The sequence below is a fragment of the Myzus persicae genome, unplaced genomic scaffold (assembly GCF_001856785.1).
Source record: "Myzus persicae strain clone G006 unplaced genomic scaffold, MPER_G0061.0, whole genome shotgun sequence".
NCBI classification, from domain to species: domain Eukaryota; kingdom Metazoa; phylum Arthropoda; class Insecta; order Hemiptera; family Aphididae; genus Myzus; species Myzus persicae.
Genome location: NW_019104206.1, coordinates 16,547 through 32,960, shown reverse-complemented (window position 1 = coordinate 32,960; position 16,414 = coordinate 16,547). Strand labels below are relative to the sequence as shown.

Sequence of the window (16,414 nt, the reverse complement as noted above, 5' to 3'; positions counted from 1 at the left end):
TAGTAGGGTTAGATAACAGATGACACTGCAGTGTAGCCAAATGTACTACACTTTTGTACTTACATTATTGTAATGCAATTGACAATAATATGATTGTTAAATTGAATTTAGCTTGCTTCGTCCTCCAGTCCAAAATAATATACTGTCCCAGATATATAATTATAATACATTATATTGTATATCTGTGTATACCATGGATTATGGGGCATTGGGATTGGGGTTTGCTGGTGGCGCTGGTGCATCTTTTCCACGGACGACACTCTTATCCCACTCCTACACAAGTTTCATACTCCGGAGTCCATAGGTTGGGTTCTGTCCTCCACAGTCCACATATATTTTACACACGCAGTCACGCCATCAAGATTTTCAAAAAAAAAAATTCTATACTGTCTATCCTATATTCCTATCAATAGAGAACAGTTACGTACCGACAGGAATAGTTACGTATCTACTCGTATCAAAGTATGAGTCTGTACGAAAAATAATAGGCGGAAAAAAAGCCCGCGGAAATTAAAGTCCATTCTTGCGTCCAATTATACTGGTGTACTACTCATTTTATATTTTTACAATATTTCTTAAATTTTAATTCGAAAAATCATAATAAAATATTTAACAATAAAAGTGAATAATATTATATAATTATCATAAATAATAATAATAACTAATGGCCTATATATTTTTTTTTTTATAGTAGCTGATGTTATGCTATGATGATGAATAGTAAAAAAAAAAAATAGTAAGTCCATTGGTGTGTATCCATTCCTCCTATATTAAACTTGAGCAACGAATTAATATTATAGGCACCACCACCTGTTTTGTATTGACTTATTAAATTATTATTTTTATAGTTGTGTAATTTTTGTATAAATGTACTAGATATATACCGAAGACTGATGTTTTACCTATTAATCATTAACTACATAATAACGAAATATAAAACAATCTATAGACCTATGGTTATAAACAGTGGCGTAGCCAGGATTTTTTTTCGGGGGGGGGGGGCTGATCAATTTTTTACACAGCGGTTTAGTTTTTGATCGAATACCATAGACCATTAAAAAATTTTTTTAATTTAATTAACATTTGGGGGGGGGGGCTGCAGCCCCCTTAGCATCCCCCCTGGCTACGCTACTGGTTATAAATGATAACTTATAAAATTATAACACAATATATTATGTAGTTATACCTTATACATGTGTTCATATTTATTAAATTAAATTTTTTTGCTGGCTTCTTTTCTGTGGGATTTTTTTCCGCGATTCATGTATCGTTTGTATGTTGCACATGAACTTCTTAAACGCTCAAAATTGACCCGATAAGTATCGATACCCTCCAATTTCTCCCTAAAAAATCTTGCATTTATTTTTGTGCCATTTTCTATTCTGTAATTTCATCTCTTCTTCCAACTCCTTCTCTTTGATCCTTTTCTTAAAAAAATCCATCTTTTAATCTCAACCGTATCCTTTTGCCACACTAAAACCTGATGCTTCTCTCCACACTTCGTTCACATTTTTAAGAAACAAACTTGAACGTGAACTATAAGTTCTAGTCTTTTATGAAAGTAAACGTTTTATGTTCATTCTTCGATAAGCTAACTTTCATAGATTATTTAGTTAGGTCTATGATGGTTTACTTTTTAAAATTTTAAAATTTTTATATAGGTAGTAGGTGCCTATTCATATAATATATTATTTTCTATACATTATATTTGTACAGTAAGCATATTTAAAAAAAAAAGTTTATGTGACTTGAAAATAGGAGTTGCTCATTAGTGAGTAGTGACCTATGACATTTTACTATTATAAATCATGAAACCGTTTTCTTTTGAGACAACGGAATGGATTTTCAGCTAATATACCTACCAGAAAATATTGGAGATTTTGGTGTGAGGAGTGGTAGCGATAGTATAGATCAGGAGCGGCCAACCCAAATGATGTTAGTACAAGGTCTATGCTTGTGGGTCACTTTAGAAATACATTATAATCTCATGGGCCACATAATAAATTGTACATATAAGATTTAGACAAAACAAAAAAGTTTTGTTGTATTAATTAAAATTAACAGAGTGAATTATTATTATTTTCTTTATTATTCACAATTTATAAACATGGATAGTATAAATATAATTATTTATTTCTCAACTCGTTCACTTAGCTTTTGCAAATCTATAGAAGCGCTTTTATTTTCATATCTTTGTAAATTGATGTTGCAGGTTTTCAACTCTTAGGTTTGAGAGATTTGTTTGGTGAATTTCATTTTTGAAAAAAAAAACAATTTGCAGGTGTAAGTTGATTCAATAGCATCACAACTTTTTGTTCCAGATATCTCAGACTAGAGCATTTTATTCTGTTGACATTAATGTAACAAAAATCTATTTTTGATTTTGATGTTTTGAAAATGTGTTTTAATTCATTATCGCATTGTGAGTCAATTACATTCATTTGACGGACACTGTCATATTCCGGAATATTCGAGTTGCAAAAAATTTTTTTTACAAATGTGTGATAAATCCAAGGGCTGTAAGAATATCCAAGGCGGGATGCGGCTTGTCCTTCCCTAGCATACTGTTAGTGTCTAATTGGAGTTTGTGATTAGACCAAGGGTGTTTGACCAGAATGTTTACATTGTATTGTAATTAATAATTTGACTTAATAATAGAATGTTATTCGTTAATATTCCAACTTGGCTGTTGTATAATTTGAGAAAGAAGTCTTGTTTCAAATCAATAATCGTCTACAAGTTATTTCTTTAATTATTTTTTTTTGTCAGAGCTTGAATGTGCAACATTCATAAACATCCAGGTGTTCATTATTATACAATAAGTAGGTGTGAAGGCTTAATGTATTTCTAAGCATTTCATTAGTGAATAAAATTCTAAGTATTTTAAGAGTACAATTTTTAATCTACCTATTTATTATTGGAAAGTAATTAAAGTACACACTTACTTTCCAAAAATATTTGATAATATCAATGACAATATTTTATTTCAGTATATTATTAAACAAATTAAGTAAAGTTTAAAAATATAAATAAATTAGTATGCAAAGTTTAACAGGTAAATTTATTTTTAAATAGTGCAATTAAATAAAACAAGCATCTGTTTTTTTATATAAAGATTGTAAATTGATACATGTCTGTAAGATTAACATGACACATACTAAATATAATATAACTTATTATTTATTATGGTTAAATTACTTCATCAAAATACTAGAAGATCTAGAAAAAACCGAAGAAACTGAGCCTGAACTGTAGTTAATAGATTTGTCCATTTCGTCTGTCTGGTTACTCTTTAGTTCTTGAAGTGTGTTAGAAAGTTTGGACCAATCATCATGTCTTGGTTGAGTCATTTGCTACATTTAAAAATTAAAATACAAATTATTACAATCATTATACAAATGGGAAAAGGTTTATTAAAAAATTGTTTAAAAAAAACTGAACAAAAGCGAATGGTCCTATTTCTCATATATACATATAAGATTAGTCCACCATAGCATAGATTAAATATACTCAGTATATTTAATCTATGACCATAGAGACAAGAATATTACTATTATAATGCTCCCTCGTTTTATTTTTAGCATATTATATTTTTTTTAGAATAATAAGATTTTGATTTATTACATATATATATTTTTTTGTTTATTGAACAAAATGCTTCAACGGCAATGGTTATTAGCGTAAAGTTATTTGTTATATTGTTGGTATTTTCATTCTCAAACTATGCATGACTGTGCAATGTCCTATAACTCCAAGTTCCAAATTAATTTTTTCTCACAATTCAATGATATCACACATCATTATAATTATTGTAACTATAATTCCTACAATATCTTACAATGCTTTATTTGTATACTATAAACTTAAACCATGATTACATAGCAACCTAATTACAACAGTATATTATTATACATATTTAATTTTAATACAAACCTCTCCAACTTGAAATACGGATATTTTGCCATTCTCATCCCCAACACTTAAATGAGTTCCATTCTGAGACCACATAAGACTTTTTAATAATGGCGAGTTGTCAAGAACTGTACTAGCTGTTGGTGATTCTGTATTATTGTTAAGATTCCATAAATCTAAACGGCCAGTAACATCTATTGCAGCAAATACAGCTGGATGCACAGGAGACCAAGCTACACTGCTTACATAATCATTGTTGTTTTCAAAAGAATGAATTGGTTTGGATTCCTTTATTAACATTGAAAAATCATTTAAACATGAAAATAAAATAATTAAAATAAAATAATATCAAACCTTAATGTTCCATAACTTAATTGTCCAATCTATTGAACTTGTCAAGAATAAGTGACTAAAATCAGTGTTTCCAACAGCACAATGGGTATCAATGGCTGTAATCGGTGCTATATGGCTCTCATAACTCTCAACTACACCAGCTTTTTTTGTATGTCTACAAGCTAAAAATATTATTGAATTATACAACTGAATTTGTAAAAATGAAATGGTTTAATGCAAACCAACCAGAATATGCAGCTCCTTCTTGACTACCAAACACAAATTTGTTAACATCATCATGCAAAAAGGCAAAAGTAGATACAGACACAGATTTAGATTGCTTGGCAGTTAAATCAAGGCGTTCAACCGGTTGAGTTAACATATCTAAACTCCAGCAACACAATCGGCCATCAGTTGAAATACTAATGAGATTATGTGCATTTTGTGTACCTACAACTTGAATGCAGTACACAGGGTGCTAAAATAAAAATTATACAAAAAAAACCGTGTAAGTCAATATCTTTAATATGTTCTTTCTACCTTTCACCCATGCTCAACATAGCCTATTTGCATTAATTAAAACCAATCTTGTGTTGTTGAATTTAACATTAGAGTGAATTTACTTATTATCACACTTAAAGTTATATATGTTGTATATTAGCTTTTTACAATATATCAATTTTTTGTGATGTACTAGAATTATAAATTGTTATATATAACATGGTCATAATTTGCATGATAATCAGAATATTGTGAAAAATAATCCAGCAGATAAGGTTCTCAACTTTAAGTTGTATAATAAGTCAATTCATTCTAACATTAACTTGTCATTGGTCGAGTAGTAAATTTTTTTATATGTTATAAATCACTAAAACAAATTTATTATGCAATTAGTGTTGGCTACAACCACTTTTAAACTTATATACTTGAATATTTATCTCGTCATTTACATAAACATTCAAAATTGAGTTACTGAGCATTAAAATATTTTAGTATTATTTGTTGCGTACAAAGAATTTGTGTCACTGTGCAAGTATAGATCAAGTTAGACAAATAATAACAATCAAATAATGATATATGCTATACAATTATTTCTAGATTACACTAATAAAGTACGTGGATGATTAGGCAATACACTTATTACAATAGGTAATGGTAACTTAAATAATACCAAAGTGAGAAAATATCTCATCACAGGACTAAGGATGACTTTTAAATAATATAAATAATTAATTGTTATAAATTATAACATACAGTATGAGCAGTATTTGATAATGGTGTTCTCTGAATAGGAGTTTTCTTCTGTGCTCGATTATCCCACAAAACTATTTGTCCAGAATAAGTACTTCCTAAAATTAAATTTGGATGAAACCTATATGAAACATAATGTTATAATTAGTACCAACACAAATGTTTCAATAAAACAATATATTACCTAGCAAATGTGGCTGAAAGTACTCTTGATTGACAATGAAATACATATTCAGGAGAATTCTTTTTAAACTTAGTATTCCATACAAGGACTACACCATCAGGTTCATGTGGTGCATCAGAAATATTATAAGATGCTACAGTTAGTTCAGGGAATTGTGGAGACCAATCTAAAGAAGTAACTAAACGATTTTTAGACCAATGTTCATCATAGAACACACGTGTCAATGATAATCGGGTACTACTTTTGTCTTCACTAAAAACATAAAACATAAACAATTTTACAATGTTTACTATTTTTTTAATTTAGGTTGTACTAACTTAACATCATTGTCATCTAAAGCACCAGTATAATCTGTATAAATATCTACATTTTCAGATAAAGCCCGCTCCATCACACGTCCTGCACGGTCCATAAATTGTTGAAAATCTTCTGAATGAACAATCATCATTTTTTCTGCATCACTTAATTCTCTAACTAAATAATAAAAAAAAGATGTAATTTACATAAAAATACAAAGCCTAAGAAGTTATTTTACTTTTTTTAGGTTCTTCTTTAATAATTAATTCTCTTTCCAGTGAAGTGACAGCTGGTGCAACTTCCTTTACTTGTGGAAGTCCTTGAGATAGAATACCTGGTGGCAGCTTGCTTTGGAAAGTGGACAAATTTGTAAGGCTGATATCTTCATCTTCCGCTTGACCAGAACCATCATCATACGTAAGAACTGTCTGTTAATTACTTAGGAATGGCTAGCAATAGTTGCTTACAGTATACATATTTAATATGTATCCAAACTAATTTATATTTGGTTAGATAGTGTTAAAATTTATTTCCACCAATATTTAAATTAAATAATATTTGTTATATGAAAAAAAATCTAAGCAAATATTAAAAACATTAGGTCAACATTTATATTTTATAATATGAAAGGAGGCTTTGGATAAGCATTGTGATAACATTGATAATGTATAAAATAAGATTCAGAAAATCAAATTAAAATATCTGATGAAGTATAAAAGATTGAAAAGATTATTAAATTCAAATAAATAGATAAAATTTACAACATAAAAGCAAATACAATAAAACTGTTTGTTAATAAGTATTTCAAAACCCAGTTTACTTTTAGAATTGTTAGAAAAGTTTAAGTCTTCTGAATCATAATAGGCAATACACAAATATCATATGAACTTGTTGTTTATTGAATAAGTTACAATACATAACATAAAATTAACGCAACCTCCATCAACAAAATAAATTAATTTCCAAATTTAAATCACATGGAATAAAAATACAAATTATAAACTAAAAAATTATTTTTAGGTACCTAATTAAATTACAAATTCAAAAAATGCTTTGAAGCATTTGCTGATGTACCTACCTGTAAATTCGTCTTCCCACTCCAAGCCAGGATTTAAGTTGTATTCGTCTTGAAAAAAGAACAAAAACAAGCAAAACGACATAAACACCACCGTGAAGTAGTTAATTGCAAGAGGCATCAATTTTGCACTTTTTGTATAAATATAACTTAAATTAATGTATTTCTATAAAAGGCAAAAGCAGGGAAATACGTGTATCATAGGATACAAAATATTAATATATATTAGTTATAATAATATACATAGAAATATCAAATTACATAAAATGTTTCCCTGCTTAACCTTTTACATTAACCCTATAGACTAATACTATAGAAATACAAATTAATAACGACAATAATAATAATATATTATGTATATCAGTATATTTAAATATAATTATCAATATATTTTAAATGATAATACATAATATAAATAATGCATTATTCAAAATTATCTACCAGTTGTATTGATAAAACTAATACAATACCAAGAAAACAAAATTATAAACCAAAATTTCAGAAAATTCATTAAGTTTAATTGTTAAACAATTACTATTTCAAAAAACAAAAAGCAAACCTACATACTATTTACAAAAAACTATTAATTACAACCAAGTGCAATAAATGTATAAAATTATATAAAAAATAAATGTTTAAAAATTAAAATACTAAATGTGTTCTTATTTACAAATGTAGGTCCTCACACACCGTAGCAGCACTGGCCACCACAAAATAATTTTACCGCTACTGCTGCAATAAGTGAGGACTTTAATTGAGATGGATTTGTAATAAAGAAATAGAAATTATAAGAGATAAGTATTACAAAATAAACATTTTTTTAATTTTCAGTAAAATACTAGGAAGATAAGCAATTACTACCCACAATGTCATAAGATTTTATAGTAATTTTTGGTTAGTGAGACTACCTGATTATGATTTGATTATCAAAACTACAACAAGTGAGCACCATAATTTAAAAAAAATTAATTTGGCTAATTTATGTAACCAACATGTATAAGAATTAAAACTAAAAGTTACAAAACAAGATCATATCAAAAAATATATAATTGATATACACGGTAAAACAGTATCCAATTAAATGATAGGTAAAATGTAAAATGGCCAAATGGGACACGCAACGAAAACCAGAAATCAAATTAATACCAAGTTAAATATTTAAATGTATTATAGAAATATAGAAACTTGTAAGTTAACTCGAGGAGGAAAATATTTTGCAATACATTCTAGAATTCCAATAAAAGGACTGTTATGCATTTGATACCACATAAACTTAACCAAATAATTATCAAGATCTTGATGAGCTATTTTGGTTTGTGCAATAATTGAAAAGTACTGATACAATAAATTATTCCATCAACTATCTTTAAAAAAAGTATTAGTTTTTAATAATTAAAGAATATTTGGAATTAAATTATAATAGTGAATAGTCATAAATCATAATATATTTGTTTAGTTATGTTTATAATTTAATCATCATTCAGTAGTTAATAATAATATACCATTTTCAATCAACTAGTAATAATAATTTTAAATTCTGAGCAAACATAAAATATATTGGTTTTACTGGTATATTTTTTTTCTTAATATTCAAAACTATAATAAAATGTAACCCAAATTATTATATTCATTACTATGTTGAATAAATTCAAAAAATCTTTTGAACATGTCTACATTTTTTAGTATACAAACATAACATCTTGAAGTGTTCAATTAATATTTTAAAAAAACAACATATATTTAATGACATTAAAACAAAAAAAAACTTTTAACTCTAATTTTATTTTGTAGATTTCAATATTAGGTTAACAACTTAGTGTAAGAACTGCTAGGCCAACATCAAAAGTAGGGTTTTTTATTTGTGATTTATTTACAATTTTATTTTTGAAATGTATTTAATTTATAAATAAATAAAGAAGAAATATATCCACTGGAGTGATATAATAATAATATTTCCTTTATTACTAATTATACGAGCTATATTTATTTATAATCTGAATGGTGCCACAACTAGATTTTGTGGGGCCCCCGTACTGGTATAATATAATTATATAAAAGCTTTTTTATACTATTTTTGTTTCTACATGGTCAATAAGAACCAGCCTTTATAACCGAACTTGTTTTTGTTACCTACCTTGTAATTACTAATTTGAATAATATATAATATTTTTACAATTAAAAAAAAGCAAATTATTCAGAACTTTAATGGCCATCTTTTTGCAAAAATGAAGTCTTTTACCTCTCTACATATTAAAAATTAGCCTCAATATTAAATAAATCCAAAAAAATTAATTTTTCTTTTTTATGGCTAACCTCCATTTAAACATAAACCCTGGTCCTCTATTGTTGTGTTACTGAATCTGAAGAGGAAAATTATTTTCAACATATAACTAAGAGGATGCTATACCCACATGCACTGTCTCTGTCTTACAAACTAACACAATGTCAAATTATGTTTTCTGAATAATACATTTAACTCTGTTATGTTCAATATTAGAGTGAATACAATCATATTATAATAGTAACTACTATAATATACTTAAAAGTAAGATTATTATTTAGTGAATCACATACTTTTTTTATATTTTTATTTTGATATTAGTTATAAGTATTTTAAAATTTACATTTTTTTAAATACTCAAACTAGGATTAAAAATAAAGTATAAAAAAACCTATGTAAAAATATAGATTCACTTTATAGTAGATAATATTCCTATTTTTAAATTTGATAATAGGTCAATTCACTCTAATATTAAACGCAACAATGTTAAATGGGAAATTCAGAACATACAATTTGCTGTTATGCATGTGTAAGTCAGAGGCAACCCCCGTGGGTATAACATCCTCTTAAATAATAAATAATAAACCAGTATTTAAATTTACTGTTCAGTAGTTGTACTACAAAAAATATACAGCTTATACCACATTCCAAGCAACTTTTGATAGATAAGAAAATTAATTCTAAATTATAATTTAAAATTGTATACTCTATTAGTATATTGCAAAAAAAAATGTATAAACAATGTAACTAATTAAAACACAAATTTGAATTGCAAAATATAATATTTCAAGTATTTAAGAAGCAAAAAAAAAAATCAGTGCAAGTAAAAAAATAATAAAGACTAGTGCATTAGTGCAATAGTAATAAAAATGAAGTAATAAATTGATCATTGTTAGTAGATAGTTGTATAAGTATTAATAATAAAGTTTTCAATTTAAAATCATATTAAAATCCATGAATAACCAAATAAACCAAATGAAAGTATTACCAAATTATATGGACCACCTACATTGGATGGTTGCGTTAATTAATTATTAATATATGAAGAAAGTTTTATTGTCCCACTCTCATTATTATAATTATTATTTATTATTGTTAGATGTAATTTAATATTATTAAAAGTATACTTTTAAAAACTAGTATTACTCTGTTTAACAAATATGTAATTTTATCCAATTGAAGTATTATTATTATAATTATTTTGAAATTTAATATATTTGCCAACAAAATGAATAATGTAGTCAATTTTATTACATCTATGAACTACAAAAAATTAACTACAACATTTTAAAACATATACCATGCATCTATTTTTGAAAATGATATTTCTATAAGGTCTAATTATTAACATTATTCCTATACTCATATTAAATAATAGCTTACCGTAATATCCAAATGCTTGAGCTGTTGATGAAAATGTTCCATGATTCCCGATATTGTCCCCATCAAATGGAAAAAAAAAAAATTATAATACATAAATATAAGTATAAAATTGAAAATAAAACATCCAAGTGATATACACAAAAACTGTTAGTACTTTTTTATGGATAACGTTATCATTTAACTATGCATGATAAATAGTTACTTTTAATTTGATTAATATATATTTTATATATTCATGTTGATATATTATATAATTAAGTTCTATGTAAGTTCTATGTACATTTTAATTATTCTTTGATCCGGGTATACCACCTGGATTAAACATAAAAGTGGTCTTAAAATGTCAGTTAAAAGACTATTACTGGACATTTGTGAATCTAACCTTTTCTAGGCCTCCACCAATCTTCAAAATAACCTTTAAGAGGGGAAGAAGTGCAGGATCCTTTAATTTATTTTACCAGAAACAAGTGCAGCATAACAATAATAAATACACAACAAGTGACAATGGTTGTATTAAAGTATAAATCATTAAGTAACATTACTTAAAGAAATTAAACCTAAATTATCATGCACACATTTCTTAGTTTTAAGCTTATACTTAATTTAAAATTAAAATATATAAAATAAATATAAAGCATACCGTCTCTTTCATTTGATGAATGTGTAGTCTGAACAGCTTTAGTGTAACATTCTACCTCTTTTGGTGGAATATTTGTAGAAGAAAGAGAAACAATTGATAACTCGCGAATTTTCTTTGTAGGCTTTGGACTGAAAATTAAAATATCATTAGAAAATGAGTTCCGATTAAAATAAAGTTAACCCATAAAGTACAAATGTAAGATATAGTTTTCACTAAATTATAAATTGTGGGCGCTATAGGATTGTGTATTTTTTATTTTTTATATGAAATCGTTGGTGCGCAAGTGTGTTGTGTTTTTCAGGTGAAAGTGCTCCACCAAAAAATTGTAAACTTTAAGTACTAATGTGAGTTCTTGCGTGCACACAGGGGCAGCAAATGCTGCCCTTGAACTCTTTTTCGGGTAGCCTTAGCAGCCAAATATTGAATAATGAGCCATAAAATGATATTTACTCAAATTATATACAATGTACATGATAACTTAAATTAAAAACTATTTTTATACATTTCTTAGAAAATACGTAGAAACATTTCTACAGCCCGCCTTTCATAAAAATGTTTAATTTGTATGGGGTTTCTCCCCCCAAAAAAATAAATAAAATTAGCATAGCAGCCTATTTCCTACCAAAGTAAAAAAAAAACAATTTCTCATTTTTTTTTCAACACCATTAGTGTAAGTTAGTGTGATCTATTTCAAAAAGTAAACCAAAAGCTGTAAAACATTATTGGAAAATGGACTAGAATACTAGATGTTAGCATGCTGCACCTAAAGCTAGAGTCTGAGCACGCCTACGCAAGTGACTGACATTTTTTTTCAAATAGCAAGTTTTAATTATTTTTAATTTAAATTGAATAACACACACACACATACACATTAGTACTGTACCAGTTAACATTTCTCAATATAAGTTTATAAACAAATAGATTGAGGCAGCAGAAGCAATTAATTTTATCACGGTAGTGCTTTCCAATCAAAAGTTGATGTGTAAGTTGGCGATATTTTATAAACATTAATATTTGTTTTAATCAATTTTACCCAGTTGCTGGAGTTTGAGGTAGTGATCCTTTTGCACTAGAATCAGGAGTTGACATTGAACTATATAATAATTCACTTTTATTAGGTGAAGTGGTTAAACTCGACAATACATCTAAATCAATTAGAAAATTAATAACTTTATTTTAACTAATTAAATATTATAAAAAAAATATACCTGAAACTGGTGCAACTCCGAGAGATGATAACATTTCATCAATTTCTTTGCCTTGATCTTTCTCAACACCAATACCACGAAAAACTGCTTCATCTCCCTATTTAATATATTAATTAGTGGAGATAAAAATTAAACTAGTTTGGCAATTTAAAATATTAATTTAGTAATAAGATAACTATTATGAAAGATATTGCAATACAATTGTACTTTTTGCAATTATTATAAATGAGTTTAAAAGTATTTTTGATGTGGCAACAACAAAAAATTCAGAATCAATCAGACATAAAAATACAGTTATATAGATATATAGAATGAAGGTAATATGCAATCAATCAAATGAAACAACAATGTAAGGATGAAATTAAAAATTTAACAAGTAAAATTATACTCAATTTTTTTTTAAATTTATGTACAACTTTTAATGGTATTATCCGTTATTTGTTACATACATCTTTTTTTTCTTTTTCTTTGCGAAGTCTTTCTTTTTGTTCTCTGATGGCTTGTAGTTTAGCTTTCTTTTTCTCTAATTCTGCTTTGCGGTCAGCCATATTGTATCTGCAAAAACAAATTGATGATATGTATGTTAATCATGATAAACACTATGTTTTGAGGGCATCAAATTATAAACAATTGTTTCTATCGTGCTGAAGTGGTTAGGCAAGCTACTGAGTAGTTTGGGCGATTGTGTGAGTGTGGATGAAAGTAAATTCATTTTTAAAATACGAATAGCCATCTATCATCTCGTAACAATTTTAGACGTAATTTTAGGCCAGTGAATATGCGAATGGGCTGACCCATACCAATCCGGCCCTATGCTTATACAATGTATATGCTTACTTTTAAGTAGGTAGTAAAATTATAAACAACAGTTCATTTGGCAATATAGAACAGTATAAAAGTAAGTTATAGCAAAATAGTTTAAGCACTTGATACTACGTTAGTTTGGTATGTTTAATAAAGTTTAATTAGTAACTTAAAATTTACGTAAAATATTAGCTAAAAGCATAAAAATTAAGAATGTAGACGTTTCAGATCATGTTCCATATCCTACGGGCGGCGACAACATATTGTTATTATAAGTTATAACATTGTGTTAACAAATTTAACATATATTATCCAAAATCATAAATTACAATCATTTTTACAATTTATGTTGTTATCACTCAATATATTGACCAATCAAAATTAATAAACAAAAATACTATCAAAAATAATTCCTATTGGTTTCTTAATTCTGTGATAATATACATTAAGAATAATGCCTCCATTTTTTGAAATTAAATGTATGTTGTTTATTTCTTATAATAAAAAAAAATTGAAATTATTTTGACAGTAAATATAATGAACATTGATTATAAAATACACATTTTTAAATTTTATGCAACATGATAGTAAAACGTCACATTAGTACATGACTATAATATGCCAAAGGTTTTAATTGGGATGACCATTATGTTAAAAATTCGGTAATTTTTAATAAAGTAAAAACAAATATTACATAGATTATTTATAATTTATTATATCGTTTAAATGCATGATACAAAATTTAAGCCCATTTAGACGCAATTGACACACGCGCGTTGTTCCTGCTCAGAGACTATAGGTACTAAATATAATTAAAAATATGAAAAACAATGTCTAAAATCATAGGTAAATCTTAAGATAACCAATACTAACGCAGTTCTTTCAAGCAAAAAAGGCGTTTACGGCTCAAGCTTATTTTCCTAAACAAAAATACCTATTGTTAATAATAGTGTTATAGCAGTGGCTGCAGCCCCCCCCCCCTAAATGTTAATAAAATTTAAAAATTATTTTAATGGTCTATGGTATTCGAACAAAAACAAAACCGCCGCTGTGTAAAAAATTGATCAGACCCCCCCCCCCCAACCGAAAAAAATCCTGGCTACGCCACTGTGTTATAGCAATAGTTAAATCATCAGGAATCTCAGTATTGTTCAAATACAATGATTCTTTATATTTTTATTATTCAGTTAGTATAGAGAGATTCGTGTACATATATACGTTATTACATCCCTACAATGTACATGGTGAATTATAATATTATTATGCACAAATATACAATCACGGAAGATGGAACGTCGTTGTGTTGCTTATACTTGCATTTTCCAGGCGTTCATAATATATTCCGCCGAACGATTATGTTACAAATTACAACATTGTGTTTTAAAAAGAGTAGGTAAGCTGATTACATTTTTTCATAAGAATATTGAGACTTAAATGTAGATAACGGTTTCTAAAAGTATGATTTTTTTAAATATTATATCACGTATCTTTACAATAATGCACCACGAACAATCGGCTGAAAATATTCCCAATTTACAACAGATGCATGTTGTACCTATTTATATTTAATAAAAATTACAATAATTTGGGTTTTGTTGGAATAGTTTTAAAAGCATCAAAACTAGAGAATTAAAAATTAACAATTATTTATAATAGCGATATAACAAATATATTTGAAAATTAAAAATAATAATCGATTATAATCTGTAGGTATAATAGAAATAATAAATATATTTAAATAATTCAACTTGTTTAATGACATTCCTGGTTATTCATTCAAAAAATATTAAATTTTCAACGAAGCTTAGCTTCAGAATCGTTTTCATATTTTACTGTTTAAAAATAGTGATTCACTTAATCGATTTTTAGAATCTGAGTGGAAGAGTGATAAATGTATTAGTCTTACAATAATGTTTTTTGTCTGTTATCACTGTTGAGAGCAGTTTAGATCACAACCATAAACTTTTAGGATAGATTCTGATAGATGATTGGATCTAGCTGATATTTTAGGGTTAAAAATAATCAGGAAAAACAAAGACTTATCTAGGGAACCTACATTTTAGCCCCCCTCCCCCCACAGAATTGTTGTTGTCTATTTCGTTCAGATAATTGTAATTGTACTTATCAATTATCATATTGAACTTGACGTTGAAATGACAATTATATATTTACTAATAAAACTTTTGTAATTATTTATCATTTGCCTCAAGTGTTGACCCTATCTTTGCCAGCCATCAAATCCAAACTCACTTAAACATCCTATGCCTTGGTTCAACAATTGGGGAATTAAAATCAATGAAACCAAGTCATCGCATATAACCTTTTCCTTAAGACCACATGACTGTCCGCCGATCATCATGAATAATTTCACTATTCCTCATTGCACGAGTGTCAAATATCTCGGTCTCACGTTTGACAGAAAACTCAGCCGGGGTCCTCATCTCAAGGACAAACGAAAACAATTAAATAGTAGATTTCACCTACTTAGACCTTTACTAAGATCTAACACCAACATTTAAAACAAAATCCTTATGTACTAATGCCTCCTCCGACCCTTATGGACCTACGGCATCGTACTATGGGGCCCAACCAAAAAATCAAATGCAAACACGATCCAAGCATTCCAATCAATTTGTCGACGTTTCATTGCCAAAGCTCCATGGTACATAACGAACAAATTACTCCATGATGACCTCCAAATCAAAACCGTCCACGACACAGCCACCAATTTCTATAAAAGATTTCATGGGAAACTCTTCACGAACCACAACCACCTCATCTCTCAACTGGCCTCAAAAACTCTCCCAGACAACCCCACAAGACGTCTCAAACGCAACTGGTGCAGAGATCTGCTTAACCATTAAAATACATTTATATAAGTCATATTATTTTTTTTTTTAATTCTTTGTAAAAGGTGACTCGACTGCGAGTCTTCCTTCATGTTACTTAAAGTCATTTTATATTATTCTTATATCACATTTACTTATTGTATATAATGTACAGATTGTAAATTTTCAATAAACGCCATAATTTATAAAAAAAAAAA

The 16,414-nt window shown here is 27.5% G+C and overlaps 1 protein-coding gene across 5 annotated transcripts; it reads right to left on the bottom strand.

The window, feature by feature from the left end:
• Window positions 1-3,042: 3,042 nt before the first annotated feature.
• On the bottom strand, window positions 3,043-13,672 carry LOC111039972 (cytoplasmic dynein 1 intermediate chain). 5 transcript variants are annotated; one of them, XM_022323659.1, is made up of 16 exons: window positions 13,402-13,672; window positions 13,014-13,119; window positions 12,565-12,661; window positions 12,390-12,501; window positions 11,357-11,484; window positions 11,099-11,158; window positions 10,717-10,779; window positions 7,056-7,103; window positions 6,216-6,401; window positions 5,998-6,154; window positions 5,681-5,932; window positions 5,500-5,617; window positions 4,492-4,723; window positions 4,267-4,427; window positions 3,934-4,200; window positions 3,043-3,353 (listed from the first exon to the last, which is right to left on the bottom strand). In XM_022323659.1, exons 2-16 carry the CDS (start codon window positions 13,110-13,112, stop codon window positions 3,195-3,197), a joined length of 2,139 nt encoding a protein of 712 aa, XP_022179351.1. In that variant the 5' UTR covers window positions 13,113-13,119; window positions 13,402-13,672; the 3' UTR covers window positions 3,043-3,194. The 5 variants fall into 5 exon arrangements, with proteins under 5 accessions (XP_022179351.1, XP_022179352.1, XP_022179355.1 ...); XM_022323660.1 differs by having other exon boundaries at window positions 6,216-6,371; XM_022323663.1 differs by having other exon boundaries at window positions 6,216-6,371; window positions 10,717-10,737; window positions 13,402-13,671.
• Window positions 13,673-16,414: the final 2,742 nt, after the last annotated feature.